Source organism: Chelonia mydas, chromosome 2, assembly GCF_015237465.2.
Source record: "Chelonia mydas isolate rCheMyd1 chromosome 2, rCheMyd1.pri.v2, whole genome shotgun sequence".
Lineage (NCBI taxonomy): Eukaryota > Metazoa > Chordata > Testudines > Cheloniidae > Chelonia > Chelonia mydas.
The window spans coordinates 240,235,068-240,254,018 of record NC_057850.1 but is presented as its reverse complement, the minus strand read 5'-3'; the positions used below and the strand labels follow the sequence as shown (position 1 = coordinate 240,254,018).

The following is an 18,951-nucleotide window of genomic DNA, read 5'->3' as shown; positions in this document are numbered from 1 at the left end:
CCATCCACTTCCTACAAACTCCTTATAGGGAGATTTCACTGTATTTAGACAAAACTTCTATATCTTCCATACTACCCCTTTTGTGCCCACTAAATATTTTGAATTGCACCCTGTCCACTTTTATCAGATCCTGAGGTAGCTTCTGCTATTGTTGATAAATGATCTGTGGGAAGAGGGAATGGAAATGAAAACTATATCTTTTGGTAAAGACAAAATGGAATAGTCAGGTAGGTATTTAGGTAGCTTTCATAATTCTATATTTTCCCCATTAACTTTTATTTATTTATATGAATGCATACAGTATACTGTGTTGGAGTGTATGTAGAAAAGTGTGTATGTATGAGTGTAATGTGAGATTGCAGTGTATTATGGAAATGAGCATATAAAATACTGTTCAAGATGCTATTTATTTTATTGATGGTCATTTTAAATTTAGTGTATTTTTCTAAACCATAATGTGAATGTTTGCAGTTTAGTAATCATGTTATTAAGGCTTTTACTCTATTGGAATAAAATTATACATTATAAAAATCAGAGACATACTAGGGCAGCTTTCAAAAATATGGGATGAAATCCTGGCCCTATTGAAGTCAGTGAGAGTGTTCCCATTGGCTTCAGTAGGGCCAGGATTTCACCCATAGCCTCTACATATTACTTTTCTTTTCAAGGTTTTGTCCTTTTGAGCATGGTGGGAGGAGAGTAGTTTTTATGTGCACTACAGGAATGGGCAGGGATGTTGTCTACATGCCATTAGGCAAAACTAAACAGCCAAATCATGCTATTGTTCATTGGCACCTGGCCTTTAATTAGCCAGCTGCATCCCCTTACCGTTAGTATTCCTGCATACGCTCAGGGAGTGGGGCAAAGGGCACATTCTGAGCCTTAATTAAGTGGAGGGAAAACTACATCTGAATTCTTAAAAGAGGAACTACTGGTGCAGAAAGCATTCAACACTACTATTTGCTCTGTGGCATTGGGATTCTGAAAGCAAGATTAGATTCCCTAGATGTAGGTTTGGAACCAGATCTTGTACAGCGAGCCAACCCAGAAATGGTCTCTGCTGCCAGAGATGTGGGTGCCCACTCTCTTTATGCTGCAGAGAAGCTGTTGGAGGCCACATAGTTATTAGGGTTGCTTCTTTTAAAAGTCAAGCACATTTCTCTTACTTGTGACTTGACAGTCATCCAGATGCTAATTGTAAAAAGCAACACCTTCTGATTCATTGAGTCAGGGCAGACTGAAAGCTACAGGCTTCTGGAAGTGTAAGGTAACCAAGTCAGCACAAATAAGGGAGTGAAATGGAAAGAAAGGAAGCGGGAGGGAAAGACAAGTAAGAGTAATAAAAAATAAAAGCATGTTAATACTTTCCATACAGAGTGTATCCCAAAAATGGCACCTGTGTGGCATTTGCCTGTAGAGGACAATATATTCTGTTTTACTTAGCATTTAGTTTCACCACTCAGGGGAATGCAACCCAGAGCAATCCTACAGTCCTTGGAATTTTTAAATAGATCTTTTAAATCACTGTTGATGCACGTAACAAACACACACATAACTCACAGATGCAGTTAAAATTAGATATGCTGGACCAAATCCCAAACTCCGCTCCAGACTGAGGTTGCTTTAAGTTACAGCTGGGGACCAGGAGAGTACAATGACTTAAAGCCGTTTTCTTCTCCCTCTCATCTGCTGTGATATGACCACTGTCGCATCAGAGGATCTTGTTCACTATCCAATGTATACAAATAGATGGAGCAGCTAGTTTTGAGATAAATTTTACTTTCATCCTAGAATCTTGAATTCCATTAGTTTAAGCTGATGATTTTAAACAAACTTTTACCTTGAAGAAAATATTTTGAAACTCATGCTCTCTTCCATGAGTGATGTGCACTTGTGCGTACTGGTCCATTTTTTATTTCCTTGAGAACACATTTATTGGCCTTTGTGATTCATTCATTTTCTGACCCTAAGACCTTGCAGCTCACTCACTGGCCACAGGTGACTATCAGCCTCTTTCACAAAAGACTTCTATTTTGTAGTGTGAATGCCACTTCCTCCCCTCAACAGCACTGCTTGCTTGCTTTCTGCTTAACCAGACTTGCTTCCCACCCATCTCAGTTCTGCAGCAGTGGACTAGTGGGTCCTCTGGAGGCAAGAGGGAGATTTGAATTGCTGTCCAGTCCCACACACCTGGGCACAGGTTTGGGAGCTGTTCTGTATTTTACAGCCATTTCCAGCAGGTGACTCTCTATTCTAATTTTATTTTAAAAGAGACAGAGAGAGAGCATCCTCAAAATCATAATAGTTTAGAGTGCCTTGGTTGATGTCCAAAGGACATAACAGAGCTTAACTCTCTTGTGAAAGGGCAGAGGAATTTACTTTGCATTGTCAGCAGTAAATGTATACATTCAAGAAAAATATTAGCTGGGACAAAAAATATGCATGTCTAATACTATTTCACTCTAATGCCAGTGCACAGAATCTTTCACATCCAAGGATCTCACAGCTCTTTAGAAAGGAGAAGGGAAAGTGTGTTTTGAAACAGAATATATTGGAGAAATAATCTAAGAACATTTCATTCTTATTAAAAGGTTTCCCATGTAATGCTGCCCAGGTCACCGAGTCTTTGGACTGTTCATCACATGGTTGCTGGGTGTGATACTTCAGTCCACTGATGCAGCTTTATTTTGCCCACCTGCTTGCTCCAGCCACATTTTACAAAGGACACTGTCAAGGATTGTTCATAATTTTAAAATATTTTTCCCTCCACAATGTTTATTACAGTTCTTTGGAAGCTTGGCTCTGAAATTTGTTTTCCTTCCATTGAGTGCTGAGCTTCTGGCTCTTCTGCTTTTAAAGGACCAGTGTGAATATTTGGGGTAATATTGCATAGCTTTCAGCACTGGTAAGATGATACAGAGTTAGGCATAGGTTCAAATCCAGTCCAGGTTGGTAGTGACTGGAAATTGTCACTGACTGCTGACGAATCGTTGCTTTATGTTGGTGCTCTCAGCCCAGTTTCTGGTAGATAGGTAACAACAGAGAAACGCTATCAAATGGGTGTGAAGATCAGATAGTCTTTCACCTGTATCAAAATGGTCCCTTCAGGACATGATAAAGGCAGATTGGTGAGTCAGTGGGGACATGGGAAGATTGCAGTAGTGTTGCTTCCTGTTGGGTGGATAAAAGAAAGAATTTCATTTTCCACTGCTGTTAATTTGGCACCTATTAGGGGAACTAAAAAAGAAAATAATACCAGAAAAAGTACTGAATCATTTGTTTTGGAAAAGCTGATGCATGCAAAGATTTGCATGGACTTCATAAATAGAAATAAAAACAGGTCAACTTTTGAGTGTTACCAACTGTAATCATGTCCATTTAAGATTTTCTTAAGAAACGAAAAGAAGATGAACAGGAGTACTTGTGGCACCTTAGAGACTAACAAATTTATCAGAGCATAAGCTTTCGTGGGCTACAGCCCACTAAGGCAGGATGATTCAAGGCAGTAAGTAACATATCCCATTTTCACACCCACACACCCACCCCGGGGCGAGATTTGGCTTCATCTAGATCCTAGTGCATTCTTGTTCAGCTCATCATTATAATTTGTATCTTTCATCCAAGGGCTTTCAAACAATTACGACTTGCAGCCACTCAATGAGGTAGGTAAGCATCTTTATACAGGGGTAATGAGCACAGAGAGGTTAAGATACTAAAAACTACCGTGATCTATATTCTGTATATTCTAGTGCTCAGTAGTGTGAAGCAGTTCATGGATAATATAGAAAGATTGTCCCCATTGTTAACAATCTACCCATAGACATAGTATGTTGAGTAGAGGAGCACACACAGTACAGAGGGTTAGAGGGACAGAAGGATGAGGGTTACAACAGTACAATGATTCAGTTGTTCAGGTTTGATTTGTGCAGATTATGGTGGTCACTCAAGATATTTTGTTTAATATAAAATAAGAGAGATGAAGAGCCAAAATGGAAAATATTATTGTTTCATTTATTGTGAGCATCATGGAAGAGAAGAGTTCTCATGAGTTTAAAAGGTAACTGCCTGGCTGACAGGATATGGAAGGCATTCTCTATGTAGGGGTTGGAATGATTGGACAAGTGGAGCATGAAGGCAACAGAATTGGAGAGGACACTGGGTAAGTATAATTAAGGCTATGGTTTAGTCACGGGTATTTTTAGTAAAAGTTATGGACAGGTCACAGGCAGTAAACAAAAATTCACGGCCCATGACCTGTTCCTGACTCATACTATATACCCCTGACTAAATTTTGGGAGGGGGAGGGGGGGCAGCCTGGGGGTGCCGCGGATGCTGCTGGGGGGGACAGGTGGCAGCGCGCGGCCTGGGATCCCCGGTGGGGGTGGGAGGGCTGGCAGGCTCCCTATCCGGCTCCTCACGGCTCCCTGGAAGCAGCGACATGTCCCTCCCTCAGCTCCTAGCTCCATGCACTGTCCCCACCCCAAGCACCAGCTCCGCAGCTCTGATTGGCTGGGAACCGCGGCTAATGGGAGCTGTAGGGGGAGTGCCTGTGGGCGGAGACAGCGTACAGAGCTAGGAGCTGAGAGGGAAGGACATGTCGCCACTTCCGGGGAGCACCCCCCAAGGTAAGCGCCGCCCAGAGCTCTTACCCCCTCCTGCACCCCAGACCTGAGCCCCCTCCCACATGCACCCAAATTCCTGCTGCTGCTGGGGGCAGGGAGGAGGGCGGTGGCCCGAAACTGCCCCAGCAGTGGCCAGCCACACCAGCTGCTGCAGAAGTCACAGTGGTCCCGGAAAGTCACGGAATCCAGGACCTCCGTGACATACTCTCAGCCTTAAGTGTAATACAGAGTTCAGGGACTTGCCAGATCAGTGACAGAACTGGAAAGAGATCTCAGGAGCCCTGACTCCCAGTCCCCTGCCATGTGTGCCCTACTCACATCAGATCTTAAACTTCACTCCAAAGGGTCCCAAAGCATTTTACAAATATAAACTGATTTACAGATTAAAGAACAGCATTTTCGAAACACTCAAGTCCCATGTTTAAAAGTGACTTGTAACTCATGGATACACAAGAAAGGAGTCAGGCTAGAACCTTGGTCCTTTATCTCCCAAAGCACATGCATCTTCCGCATGAGACCTCCTGTACTACAGTCTTCCCACATACATATATATGCAGTATATACATACACACTAACAAAGCTAACTCTTTACAGTCTGATGGGATCACAAGGCAAGGTGGCATGGCAGCAAAATAACTTCATAAATTGGCATGACGGAGGGCCTGATCCAACTCCAAATGAAGCCAGTGTAGGGATTCCCCCTGGACTTCAGGTGGGAGTTGGATCAGGCCATGATAAACTGCTCTTGAGAAGCTTGGTACTTAAACAGAAGGTCTGTTGCCAGGCAGGGAAGGTTCGCACTAGCAGAGGTGTGGGAAGGCTTATAGAGTGTACTTCCTCACTGCACTCTGCCTGGCTCTTCCAACTTCAAAAGTACACAAATTCATATTGTTTTCTCACCCCAAAAAATGAGAGATTAAAAGAGCGCTTGGTCTGATTCTCATTTACACTGAGACCCCTTTATACTGTGTTGTCTATGTGAAAGGGTCCTTAAAGTGGATGTGATTATAATTTACTCCTATTCCTTTGCGCTGCCAAAGCAATGTAATTGAGTTTCAGTATGACTGAGAATCAGGCCCCAGATCTAACATTATCCATCCTCTTGCTTTAAGTAGCTTGAGTTGGACTACTCTAAAAATATTTTGAGTATTTAGAAGTACTAATTTTGCATGTTTGCATAAGAATATGTAATAGCTTTTTTAAATGATAGGAAGACTTTCAAAAAAAGAATAGGAGTACTCGTGGCACCTTAGAGACTAACAAGTTTATTTGAGCATAAGCATAAGCTTTCAGTGACACCTTTTCCCAACATGGCTTCCAAACTGAGCATGAGCAACAAATATCTGATGAAGGGCAAATCTTTGTAGAAAAGTAAAAGAAAAGTCTTGATTAGAATTTAGTTTATTAAAGAGGTGATTGGAAGTTGTACAGCCAGGAGACTAAACCGATGGTAAAAAAGCCATTTTGCTGGCTCCTTGGCTTTCATTACTTAAAATCTCAAAAGTAATGAATTTTAGACATCAAAACTGCAAATAAGATTTTTCCTAAAATAAACCAGTATAGGGAATTGGGGAGAAGTGGACAGATCCTGGCCAAATTGGCTAATTAATTATGGTACTGTAGTTTTCATCACCACTTGTGATTAACAGCAAAGCCAGATATCTGTCTTTTATTAAAGGCTCAGGTATCAGACTACAACCCATTTATCTTATATATTCTCTTTACAAATCTGTCCTGCAGACCAACGCATGAAAAAATATTCATATTAATTTGGGGATATTTTCTGCAGATGATGAAATCAAGACTGTGTCAGGAAGGGAAATAGAGAGAGAGACTGGGCTAGGCAAGTGAATTTTATTGTGTCCTAATGAGTTTCAGTCTATTCAAAGGCTGTGTCATTAGAAGCACACACATTGCACTCTATTGCTTATTTAAAACCTTAAAATGACATCAGCTAGTTCACAGTTATCTTTTAATGCTCATTTAGGTTTCCATAGAGTAGAACTGTTATGTTTTATGTAAGACAGCAGTTGAGATGCATTTAAACAGATTGGGTAGTCTCATAGCAGGTAAAATTGAACATGGAGATATGTACGGTAATGCACATTGACAAAATAAATGCAGTTGAGCTCTAAAGATGAAATTCACCTCCATACAGAGCCTAGAAAAAGGCCTATGCACCAGTTAAGTCCTGAACATAGGGCTTAGGTATGACATGAGTGCTAGACTAGCCTTGGGCTGGCCCTCTGCACAGTGGTGAATTTCATCCCATGTCTGCAGTCTTGTGTGAGGAAAAAGGCTTAAGTGTTGATATGGCTAGCACAATGAAGATGTACGTTTAGTATGTAGTAGCAATTAAAACTTTAGTATTTAGGCTGGTGAGATGTATTATAAAGATGTGAGCCCAATTCTCTAAGGATATCCATCTGGTTAAACAATGGTATGCATGCTTTCATCTGGAGTACTGTAGCCAACTTTGGTCCCTTCGCTTTAAGAAAGATATAGTGGACATTGTATAAGTCCTGAGAAGAGCAGGTTATGCACTTGCCATAATAGAAAAGCCTATAGTTGGCTGACAATACATTTCAGAAGGAGTAAAGGCAAAATGAGACTCAAATACTATCCATTTATTAACCTTAAAGTGCAAGGGTTTTGGCCTTAAAAAGTAAATATGTAAAAATGGTGCCGATCTGCTCCCTTGGTGTATTCAGAGTCATCCCTTAATACTCCAGTGAGAGAAATACGATTTTATAAATTTTTCCCGTTAGCTTTTGCAGAGCCAGCTTAGCTAAGAAGGTGTGAATTGGATTCTGTTCCTTTTTGTGCATCACAAAGAGTATTATTTGCTAAGGGCTTGTCTACACTGGCAGTTAACAGTGTTGCAACTTTCTTGCTCGGGGGTGTGAAAAAACACACCCCTGAGCACAGCAAGTTTCAGCGCTGTAAAGTGCCTGTCTAAACTATGCCCCAGCACTGGCGTTGGTAGCTACGCCCCTCATTGAGGTGGTTTTCTTAGAGCGCTGGGTTTTTTCAGTGCACCGCAACCACACAAGGCACATTAAAGCACTGCCAGTGTAGACTAGCCCTAAGTTCCAATCAGTTGCACCTTTGCAAACCTTATTAAAGACCATGCTTTGCACAGGTGTCATAATTTGAAGACCTGGAGGTTACAGAGATGTAACTCTGAGCCTAATTTAGTCTTTAAAATCTTCATAGTGGTGACAATGAAATGCATGAGAAGGTAAGAACTCAACCTAACACTCAGTCACCAGGCTGAGTATTCAAGGCTGGGAGGTAGGGAAAAACAAAACCAAAAAAATCCTTTTTGCTTGTGAAGTGATCATATGGAAATCACTGAGTGATAATAAACATGGAACCCCACATTGCTGCTTTTGCAGTCTCTTTTCAGCACAGAACTGCACTTTAAATGTGGAAGACCTACAGGAGGCCGGGAAAAGAGCAAAGAGGAGCTATCACTTTACTCATAGTTGTAGTGACAATACTATACTTTAATTCATGCTAAACAGTTTTTGCTTGCCTAGTAAGCATATCATTTGCAGCTGTTACGGGCTTCTTTTTTTTTCTTTTTTTTTTAAAGCTTTCTTCCTGTCTTTCGGTAGCTAGATAGTAATACCTTGCTGATAAGTTGACCATTAAATAATACGTTGTAATTTTATGCTGATCCTAGCCTTTCTTCATCACTTCATTTTATTAAGACAAAGTAATTCTGCACTTTTTTGTGTGAGAGCATTTGAGGAGGCATTAAGAACACACTAAATGGAAATTAAGCACCTAATTCTTCTGTAACTGAAGTCCTCAGCAAAGTACATAATTCATGTATCACCATGATGCTTTGACTGTTACTCTTGTGCATTAGCAGTATCAATTTTGAAGAAGAGATTTTCCTTAACTAATTGTATGATTTAATCTGAGGCAAATGTACCTTTTTAAAATCTTTGTACTGCAGAGGGTTGCTGGTGTGGTTTTTTTAAGTCAGATTTTTAAAAAATAGTTGACTGGGTTTTTTTTTTTAAACAGAGCATTAAGAAGAAAAACACAAGCAAGCAAGAGATGAGCACATACTTGCGATTCATTGTCTCTCGTATGAAGGAGCGGGTGAGTCTGAAAGAATGACACTTTTCCAAGGCGGTGGTTTGCATAGAGAGGGTAGTAGAGAGTCGGGAAATGTTTCTGATGTCCCCTTTTTAAATATGTTGTATTCAATTAGGGGCATATTATGGTCACCCCATGCATAAGTGTGCAAGAGAGCAGGGGACAGAAAGAGCCATTCCTTCTTACACATCCTCCTGTGGAATGGTTTCTGTTTCAACATGTACAGCCCATGGCCCAGTATACAGATTATTCATATTTCTGGCTGGAATAGCCTGTGCAAGGACTCCACACCTCCAGTGGAATGGACTCTCTTCAGATATTACAGAGACACAAAATCAAGGTGAAACACTTCTTTCCCTTTCTCCACCTCTGGCATGCGATTGTATGGCTCCCTGTTCCTTATATGAAGTACTTAAATTAATGTAAAGTGAAATAATTCTTTTTCACATACTGTCTCTTGGTCCTTTCAGGCAATCGATCTAAACAAGAAGGGGAAGGACAACAAGCACCCAATGTATAGGAGGCTGGTGCACTCAGCTGTTGATGTTCCTACTATACAAGAGGTACAGTCACATACTTTCTGATTTCCTAAGCGAAATTTTGTTCTGTCTTTAAAAGTGAGGCCAGAACGTTATGAACCAAAGTACTAATCCTTGTTATTTAATTCTTTCCATGCTTGTTTCTGCTATGGCTTCTGTCATAAGCATAATAGCCAAACATTTCAAACTTGGGTGACTAAAGCTAGGCACCCAAATCCTTTTATCAGCACGTAAAAATGTGCCTGATTTCCAGAGGCACAGAGCACCCTCAGTTCCAGCTGATTTTAAGGGGAGATATGGGTGTTCGGCACCTCTGAAAAATCCGGCTATTTATTTAGTTGCCTAAAGATGGATTTGGGTGCCTAAAGTTAGGCATCTAAGTTTGAAAATAGGGCTAATAAGTAAAATGGCAAATGAAACAAGTCATAAGAACATATTTGACCAAATAGTCCATTTTTTTCTTGTTAAAGCAGTTACAGACATCTGCTTTCCAAACATCATGATGATTCATAAAATGCCAAACATTTTGGTTGATCACAAAAGGCAGGAATGACTTGAACCACCTTTTATGTTAATTTCTTCTAAAATTAAAATACTGGTTAATATATAATCCTTTCTCTGTAAGGTGATTATGTTCATGACTTATTAAATCAAAGGAGTTGGGGGCTTCCCTTATAAGGATTAATATCTTACTGAATATTGCATCTAAAATTATATGATATGTTGTGCTACTTATTGATATTTTTATTTATTTTTTTAATTGTAGATTTGGGGGTTCTTGATTTTCAGTATTATAAAATAGAATTTAGTGTTGCTTGAAACATGAAATCACACATGCACTAACATTTTTTGGTGAAGCTACCACCAGTTGCACTCCTCCAGAGGTGGAAGTTGCCAGAGTAGGCAGTTTGGGCATTTTAGCATCATGTGATCTAGATTTGCTCAGAGCAGGTTTGGTTGATGCTGGCAAAAATCCCAGAAATTGACAGAATTTTGTCTACGCTAGAATTCTCATAGGTGCTATCACCAGGGCAGTGCAACTGACAGTCGCACAGATAAGAATGTTTTACTAGTGTAGAGAAGGCCATAGCATGCTCAGCTAGGGCAGGACTAGAAAAATGCACAGTGTGACTCAGTGCAAACCTCTGTTATGGTTTAAAGTTATGGGCTTTGAAAGTTAATCCTTTGAGAAAACGGTGGCTGCAACATGAGGCCCTTAGAAAAGTATATGGGAGCTCAACACTGAATTGAAATAAAGATGAAATGCTGGATTGAAACTAAGATGCAAAGCACTGTCCCACAGGGAACAAATCTTTGAGCAAATGCTATTGGCTAGAATCTATTCTGTTACACACCATGGGAGTGAATGGGATTACTCCAGATTAACTTGTTATAACTGAGAAAAATTCCCCTCCTTTAATTAAGTTAATTTTAAAGCACCTCTTGGTACCTGAGAACTGGACAAGTACTGCACCTACTGAAATATGGACAGGGAGGATGCCACAGACTAATCCTGGAAGTGTTATAAGTACAGTTGTGAGCCATAGCAATATCAATAACTCACCTTGTCTGCCTCATACATATGAGCTTGTGTGCATAATACCCGAACAAGTCACTCTGCCAGTAGTTTTCATAGTTCTATATTTTGCTTTGTGTAGAAAGTAAATGAAGGAAAATACAGGAGTTATGAGGAGTTCAAAGCAGATGCTCAGCTGCTTCTACACAACACAGTGATTTTCTATGGAGGTAGAGTATTACATTTAATATTTTTCCCATTAATTTGATTCAGGAAATAGATCTCAGTGTCTTTACTCTTAGGAAACTGACCACTTTGGATGAGACTTGGGGACCAGCTAATTAAGAGAGGATGAGGCCACCTTGAGAGTCTGTGGCTACTAGAAGAGCGGGCTGTGTTAGTACTCATTTCTGCAGTGGGACCCAGCCTCCCTCACTTCCCCTAAACCTGGTACTGCCTTCTCTGCAGCTGGCCTTCTCAATGGGAGCACCTCTACCCCCTTACCAATCTATTCCTGCTTCAGTCTAGGAAGCTGTAAGGGGAAAACAGTGAAGTCTGTGGAGTGGGATCCCAGAGCAGCTCCATGCTGAATAGAAGGCCAGTTGCTAAGAATATCGCCAGGGAGAGCAGTGCTGACTACCTGTTTAGTCTCTGGCTGTTTACAGAACGCATACAGTCTTCAAATGGCCATAGCTATGGGCTGACTTCTTTTGAAGAAGTTAAGAAAGAATTGCTCTAGAACAAGTCACAAACCAGGTGCAGTGTCAGGGCAAGTATACTTTCCCTTGGTACAGTTTACTGAGGATATATTTGCTGATCCATAGGGTTCTAAGAGTTAAGTCCCAGGTTTGCAAAGGCACCTAACTCCCACTGATTTCAAAGGAAGTTAGGAGCCTAAATACCTTTGAGGATCCGGGCCTAAGAATGCTCAGGGAATTAAGTATTGTGTTTAATACAGGCATCTAGTTTGCAGTCATGGAAAAGTCAAAATGTGTTGAGAGAATATCTGATGCAGTGAGACAATGTAATTGCCCTTATATAAATCCATGGTACGCCCACATCTTGAGTACTGCATACGGATGTGGTCCCCTCATCTCAAAAAAGATATACTGGCATTAGAAAAGGTTTAGAAAAGGGCAACTAAAATGATTAGGGGTTTGGAACGGGTCCCATATGAGGAGAGATTAAAGAGGCTAGGACTTTTCACTTGGAAAAGAGGAGACTAAGGGCGGATATGATAGAGGTATATAGAATCATGAGTGGTGTGGAGAAAGTGAATAAGGAAAAGTTATTTATTTGTTCCCATAATATAAGAACTAGGGGCCACCAAATGAAATTAATGGGTAGCAGGTTTAAAACAAATAATAGGAAGTTCTTCTTCACTCAGCACACAATCAACCTGTGGAACTCCTTGCCTGAGGAAGTTGTGAAGGCTAGCACTATAACAGGGTTTAAAAGAGAACTGGATAAATTCATGGAGGTTAAGTCCATTAATGGCTATTAGCCAGGATGGGTAAGGAATGGTGTCCCTAGCCTCTGTTTGTCAGAGGGTGGAGATGGATGGCAGGAGAGAGATCAATAGATCATTACCCATTAGGTTCACTCACTCTGGGGCACCTGGCATTGGCCACTGTCGGTAGACAGGATACTGGGCTGGATGGACCTTTGGTCTGACCCAGTATGACCATTCTTATGTTGTTATGTTATGTTAATTGGAAGTAAAAGCACCACAAGGGGTAGTTTCTAGTATTGACCCATCTCAACTGCATGCTGTAATCCTCTAAGCGACAGTTGTGTTTCTATAAGAATACTGTAGCAAAGAGTGGTGTTTTAGAACTGCAGCAGTTGGGCTAGGGCATTCATGTTTAAAAAAGAAAGTGAAACATCTAGATTGTTAATGGTGGCCCATCCCTCGGTCCACTTCTAAAGATGCTTACTTACCATGTTAGCTAGTTTAAAAGTCCCCAGTAATATTTATATATACAAATGGACATGATGGGGGTTGTGAGGCAGAGAAATAGAGTTGATGGTTGGAAATGTAATAGGAGAAATTTTAGCTAAGATACTGAATGAGTTTTTTTTAAAGCATATATTTATAGCATGAAAGGCATCGTGACGGCGATTGCAAGTCTTTGAGCAATGTTCTTATATTGTGGTTATTGATGGTATTTATTTTTAATTTACAGCGGACAGTGAACAAGCTGATATAGCTAGGATGCTTTACAAAGACACATGCCATGAGGTAACTACTATCTACTAAATGAGATGAAAGAAATGATTTGGTACAGATGAAACCATTTGGTTTTAAAATAGTGTACTATCGAGTTTCTAAAATGATGATTTCTTTCTTCGTCTAAGTTGCCCCTAAAAGCAAAGAAATAATGTGGAACATTTATTATTAACTTTCCCAAATTAAACTTTTTCACAGTGAATTCCTAATTCCTTTTCCTTTTGTTCTGCATAGCCAGGGTTTTATATCTCTCAGACACACAGAACAGCTTTATTGCAATTTGTTATCGTATTTCTTTGCTCGCTGAACTACAGTTCTTCATAATTGGGAGGACATGATTAGTCAATGGAAAGGAGAAATCAGGAGTAAAGTTTTAGTTTCCAAATAATATATAAACACATATTTAGACCAGAAATGGTCAGTCTTATCTGATTTAATTCAAACCCAAAGCCAAATTCTGACTGATTTCCAAGATAGACAATTGAAAAATTGAATGGGACAGGAAAGTTGTGTTCAGGACAGCTGACGGTTTGCTCAGCCTTCATAGTCAACTAATTTCAGTGCTTTCAGAGTGTGCTTTAAATATGCTAATTGTCCTTGTGCTGTGTATAATCTTTGAAAATAAATTAAAGTTCCATTAGCATTATTTTTGTAAAAAAGAAAAAATGTTTCTATGTTAAGGCCAAAATTTCTGCCACTCTCAACTTGCCTCTATCTTTATGAATATAACTAACTGATTGCACAAAATTGAACTGATTCCACAAAATTAGCAGGCAGGGTTGAACATTTGACCTTAAAAATCTTACTACTTAAGAGTTAATAGCACTGTCACAAAGAGAATGTCCCATGGGCTGATTTACTTGTTTTTGTTTTTCAGCTGGATGAACTGCAGCTTTGCAAGAACTGTTTCTATTTGTCAAATGCACGTCCTGACAATTGGTTCTGCTACCCTTGTGTATGTGTCTGACACAGATTTTTATTTACTTGCTTTTTAAAAAATAAATACTTTCAGTTCTGGTGTTATTCATTTCTTGACTATTCTGCTTCAAATAAGCAGAATAAGCTTTTTTCAGATGTACTGTTTAGTCTCTGCACCTCTGATATTTTACACAAGCAAAAACATTAACTGAAATCCAAAGCAATAACAATATGGGAAATAAACTTGGTTATCAGGCAGTTGCATTAGAAATAGGGAGTTTACAGGAATTAAAGCTCTGTTTCTGGATAAAGCTATGAAGACAAATTTAATTTTTGACGTGCTTAGGAATTCTGTATACAGTAGATAGACAAATTCTGAAAAGTGTGTAACTTTCTTAATGTCTTTGATCCAAGCAGTATGGCTAGCACAGGAAGATAAGAATGAAAAAGAGCACTAGACATAAAAAGCAACCGTGTTCTTAAGATACTAGCACGGTGTAACACTAAACTTAATATTTGTGGGATGACTGAATGTAATACTTCAAACCCAATAATAAAGAAAACACTTTTTTTTTTTTTCCAGATACCTAATCATGAGTTGGTTTGGGCCAAAATGAAAGGTTTTGGGTTTTGGCCAGCCAAAGTCATGCAGAAAGAGGACAATCAGGTCGATGTTCGCTTTTTTGGGCATCACCACCAACGGTAATTTATTAACCCCGGGTTCTGCATGCATGCCTCACACAAGTTTACCCCATCCAATCATGTTGTAATATGTTGTAACATGCTGAACTAGTCACCAGCCTAACTTTGCCATAATTATTTCAGAAAGTTCAAAGTCAGATGTAAGACATCAGAGTCTGATGAGTGATGCATAGAAGATTCCATTTTCAGAATTGCCATAGGGATGTTCTCTACTGTTTAAAGTAAAAAAGCAAATTAATTCCTATGCACATGACTCTTCACCTCCACAGCAGCCTGTAATAAAGACATTGCACACAAACTAGGCACACATTAACTGAGATGTATTTTAGGTGCCTGAACTGCTAACTTTGCACATGTTGTTAGCCAACAAGATGCATCACAAGTTTATATTTTAGGGATGTAACACATTACAAAGTGTTTTGGTGTTATTGTTAGCATTGTGCCAACAGTCCCCAGGTGGAGCCCAATTTTCAGAAGTTTGTAATTTCAATGAAATAATCCCTTTCACCTAGGGCTTCAGGGGGTTGGGTTGTTCATTTAGGCTATGGCTACTTTGTGAGATTATATAAGAAAAGAGAATAGTACAGCCCCCAATTTTGTTCAAGTGCTATTAACGTAGCTGTTGCTGCTCTGCAGAATGTGCACATCAGTGCTGCTTTTACAGCACCAGTGTATATATGATTGTAGAGGTGAAGCAACATTTACATTTTGGCTCATTGTTTCTGAGAAAGTAGTGCATTTCAATGCATCATGAGGGAGGCTGGAGACTTTTATAGCTGTTTTTTTTTTTTTTAGAAGTGTTTATTTAAGTTGCTTTTTAATTTAACAGGACTATGTATATTTTCACTTGATTTATCTAGTAAATAATAGAATAGACTATGTCTTAAAACAACTGTCTCCAGCCTCTGTACAAGTGCTTATTATATTACTTCTTAACAAGGAGATTTTCTAGCAAAGATAAATGAATAAGATCTCTTACTTGCATTTAAATCATGGAATGACTTATATTGAAATCATAAGTACCTTAGCAAAAGCTTCATACCTAAGTAGAGAATCATTTCATTTGTAGTTTTGGCACCAGGCTCACACAGCTTCACACAAGTGGTGTGTTCTCTTATTAAGTAGTTCGTTGAAAAACACCTGAAACATAAGTATATACTGTAAAGAGGAAAATCTGAATAACTTTAGAGACTAAGGAACCTTTCAGATCTCTAAGTCACTGGCAGGAATACAGTCCAGAACAGTAGGACAAAAAGTAATTACTGTCCGATGGCTGTTCAGTGATTTATACAAAAGGATCTGGTGTGCTTGATTCAGTTCCAGATAGATAGCTAGATAGATGTCCAAATCACAAAAACCATCCACACAAGAGGCATGAATTTGGCACTCATCTTGAGTTTCAACAAAGAGGCTAAGGACTGAATTGGAATAGAAAGTGCACATGTAGTCGTGGTCTCTCCATGGCCTAATGATGCCCAGCCCCTGTGAAAAACTGGCCACTTTGAGTTAGGTGCCTAAATACAGATTTGAAATGTGGACTCTGTCTCCATGGCTGCTAGTTAGCCCAACACTAAATTCGTTGGAATATCTCACCCTAAATCTTTTTAAATGTATATTAACACACTCTTCCTCTTCAGCTTTCTGATTGTGTCTTTAAATGGTCTTTACAAGGGCCTGGATCCCTTCAGAAAACATTCAAGATATCACAGTTAATATCCATCGGTTGCATGTGAAGCGCAGCATGGGCTGGAAAAAAGCATGTGATGAACTGGAACTGCACCAGCGTTTCCTTCGTGATGGGAGATTCTGGAAGTCTAAGAATGAAGATAAAGGTGAGGAGGAGGCAGAATCCAGTATCTCTTCCACCAGCAATGAGCAGGTGAGTACTACTGCAATGCCAAGAACTACTATAATTTATTAAATGACGGAAAGGTGACCTGCAATGGAATTTTTAAAAGTTAGTTTTAAGTTGTGCCCTGTTTACTTCTTTATGATGAGACGAGAAGGCAGGTTACTTTTTTGATTTTAATACTTTAGAAATACCAGGAATATAAAGTTATCATCTTCCCAGGTTTTGCTGGGTGACCTCTGGGAAGTCTCAGGGATGTTTATCGGGAACTCTAACACCTTGATTGAATGAGCAAAGGTCCTTAAAGTTAAATAAGTGTTAATGAAAACAAAGAGTTTAAATTGTCCTACTGAAAATCTCTTCTCCCCACAACGGCTCAGCTTTCATTCTGTTGACTCTTGTGATGTCACCATTTCACTAGTTCTCCAGACATAGGAACATAGACATTGCCATACTGGAGCAGACCCAAGGTCCATCTTGTCCAGTGTCCTGTTCTTGACATTGACAATATCATATGCTCCAGAGGAATGTGAAAGAACGTGATACTAAGAACTACCTACATCCTGGCCTATAATTATTAGAGATTAATTATAACTCTGTCTTGTTATAGATATAAATGTACAATTTCTGTTTGAATCTTGCTAAATTCTTGGCCTACATTCCAAAGTTTAATTACACAGTACAAAATCAGAACATTTTCCAGCCTAGAAAGGACCTGAATTTCTAATGTACAAAAACAAGCAGAAAAATGTTTTCCTAAAAACAAAAAAACAAAAATCTTTCTATCACTCCAGTGAATCCTGATACAGGACTAGAGGTTTGTTCCAGAATGAAGAACCCGTTTGCCTGACCATACCAATGACAAATTGCATAAATAGTGTAAATTAAATAAATAATTGTTATTTATTAGAGAATTAATAACACATACACACAGACATGGATTGTACTCACTCCTCAGCTCATTAGTTACGAGGTCATTATCACTAATTCAGAAAATATATCTGAGTGTACATAGTCCTCATTTTGGAATTGTATTTGGCTTTGTATGTTGCCTTTCACACTCCAGGTATCTCATGCATTTTACAAAGAATGCTATTTATGTTGGCAGCTGAGAACTAGTGTTTCCCAGCATTTGGAATTATTCAACATTCTTTTTAATAATGTTGACAGCTGAAGGTTACTCAGGAACCCAGAGCAAAAAAAGGACGACGTAATCAAAGTGTGGAACCCAAAAAGGAAGTAAGTAGCCTCACGTGGTATGTCTGCCAGTTAAACAAAACAATGAAAATAAAAACACTTTCAGAATTATGATAGACGTCCCTTATTTTCTGTCACATTTTACTTGTTTTATGCTATTATCATTAAAAGTTTGAGTGTCAGCAGGGCGACCTTCTCTGCTGAAGACTATAATGAGATCTGTTTATCTTAAGGTTTTGTATTGGCACTCATCACCATGGTATCTGTGTAAGATCACCACAAGTTTAGCGACAAGTAATAGTCAAATGGTATCATTACAGTTAAAAATCTCCATCACTAGTAAATCAACGTCCCACTGACAACAGTTTCTTTAGGAGCGGCAAACTAGATTTAATTTTAATAATATATTACATATTTTAAAAACTGTTAGAAGACCATTATTTAGGTTGCCAAGTCAAGGACTCAAAAGTTAGGAAATGCCAGTTTTTTGGTTGCCCACAGAACCTTAATTCTACCCACTTGTACATCCAAACCATACACTGAAGGATTATCCTAATAGACATGCACAAGAGGGCAGTGGCACTGGCAGCCATAAATCTGGCATTTCCTAATTTGCATTCTTAATAATGTTCCTTTAATGTAGTTTTTATGTGACTTCATAGTTATTTTGAAAAAAGGAAATAGAGTTTAAAAAATCTGTTATGTTTGACTGTAAAAACACCCCCAACTTACCTCATGAGCTGGGTTCAAACCCTGACACTTAAGCACAGACTGCTACGAGTACTTGAGCTGCAGAACTAACTACATTAGTTGGCAGCAGCAGAAGTCTGTTGTCCCAGTATAGGGATGGGCTGCTGGGTTCAGAGGATGGTCCAGTGGAGCGTGGCCTGGCTATCTCTCCATCCTTGGGAGATGAAGAGGCTCCTGCCCCATGTGGTGCCTCCAGAGTGGGGGATGGATCACTGGGGCCATGTGCTAGGTATGTATGGGGAGGGGTCCTCTGTTTCTGCAGTTTCTCTACAGTTCCCAGGGGTTCCCAGGGCAGTGTATGCGGCTGTCGCTCCTGCTGCTAAGGCTTTGGCAGCAGGTTGGATCCAGCTCATTAGTATATTGGGGCATTCAATTATTTTGGCAGCCTGCCAAAATAATCCTGTGAAAATGCAAGTGGGAGAAAGAAAATGGTGATTTCTAACAGTCTACAATTCAGCTAAACTGAACAGAATTTCTTGGGACAAAGAAAAGACACTTCTCAAGCCTAGAGACTG

At 39.5% G+C, this 18,951-nt stretch overlaps 1 protein-coding gene across 50 annotated transcripts in view; it reads left to right on the top strand.

The window, feature by feature from the left end:
- ZMYND11 (zinc finger MYND-type containing 11) overlaps positions 1–18,951 on the top strand; it is a 171,519-nt gene that overhangs the window by 134,259 nt on the left and 18,309 nt on the right. For 48 of the 50 annotated variants that reach the window (XM_043541531.1, XM_043541513.1, XM_043541541.1 and 45 more), the window contains 8 exons: positions 8,661–8,738; positions 9,206–9,298; positions 10,933–11,020; positions 12,977–13,032; positions 13,898–13,975; positions 14,522–14,640; positions 16,312–16,519; positions 17,660–17,728. In XM_043541531.1, coding sequence (XP_043397466.1) covers positions 8,661–8,738; positions 9,206–9,298; positions 10,933–11,020; positions 12,977–13,032; positions 13,898–13,975; positions 14,522–14,640; positions 16,312–16,519; positions 17,660–17,728 — 789 coding nt within the window. The remainder of the gene's footprint in view (positions 1–8,660; positions 8,739–9,205; positions 9,299–10,932; positions 11,021–12,976; positions 13,033–13,897; positions 13,976–14,521; positions 14,641–16,311; positions 16,520–17,659; positions 17,729–18,951) is intronic. The other 2 variants (XM_043541539.1, XM_037891047.1) reach the window with 1 other exon arrangement.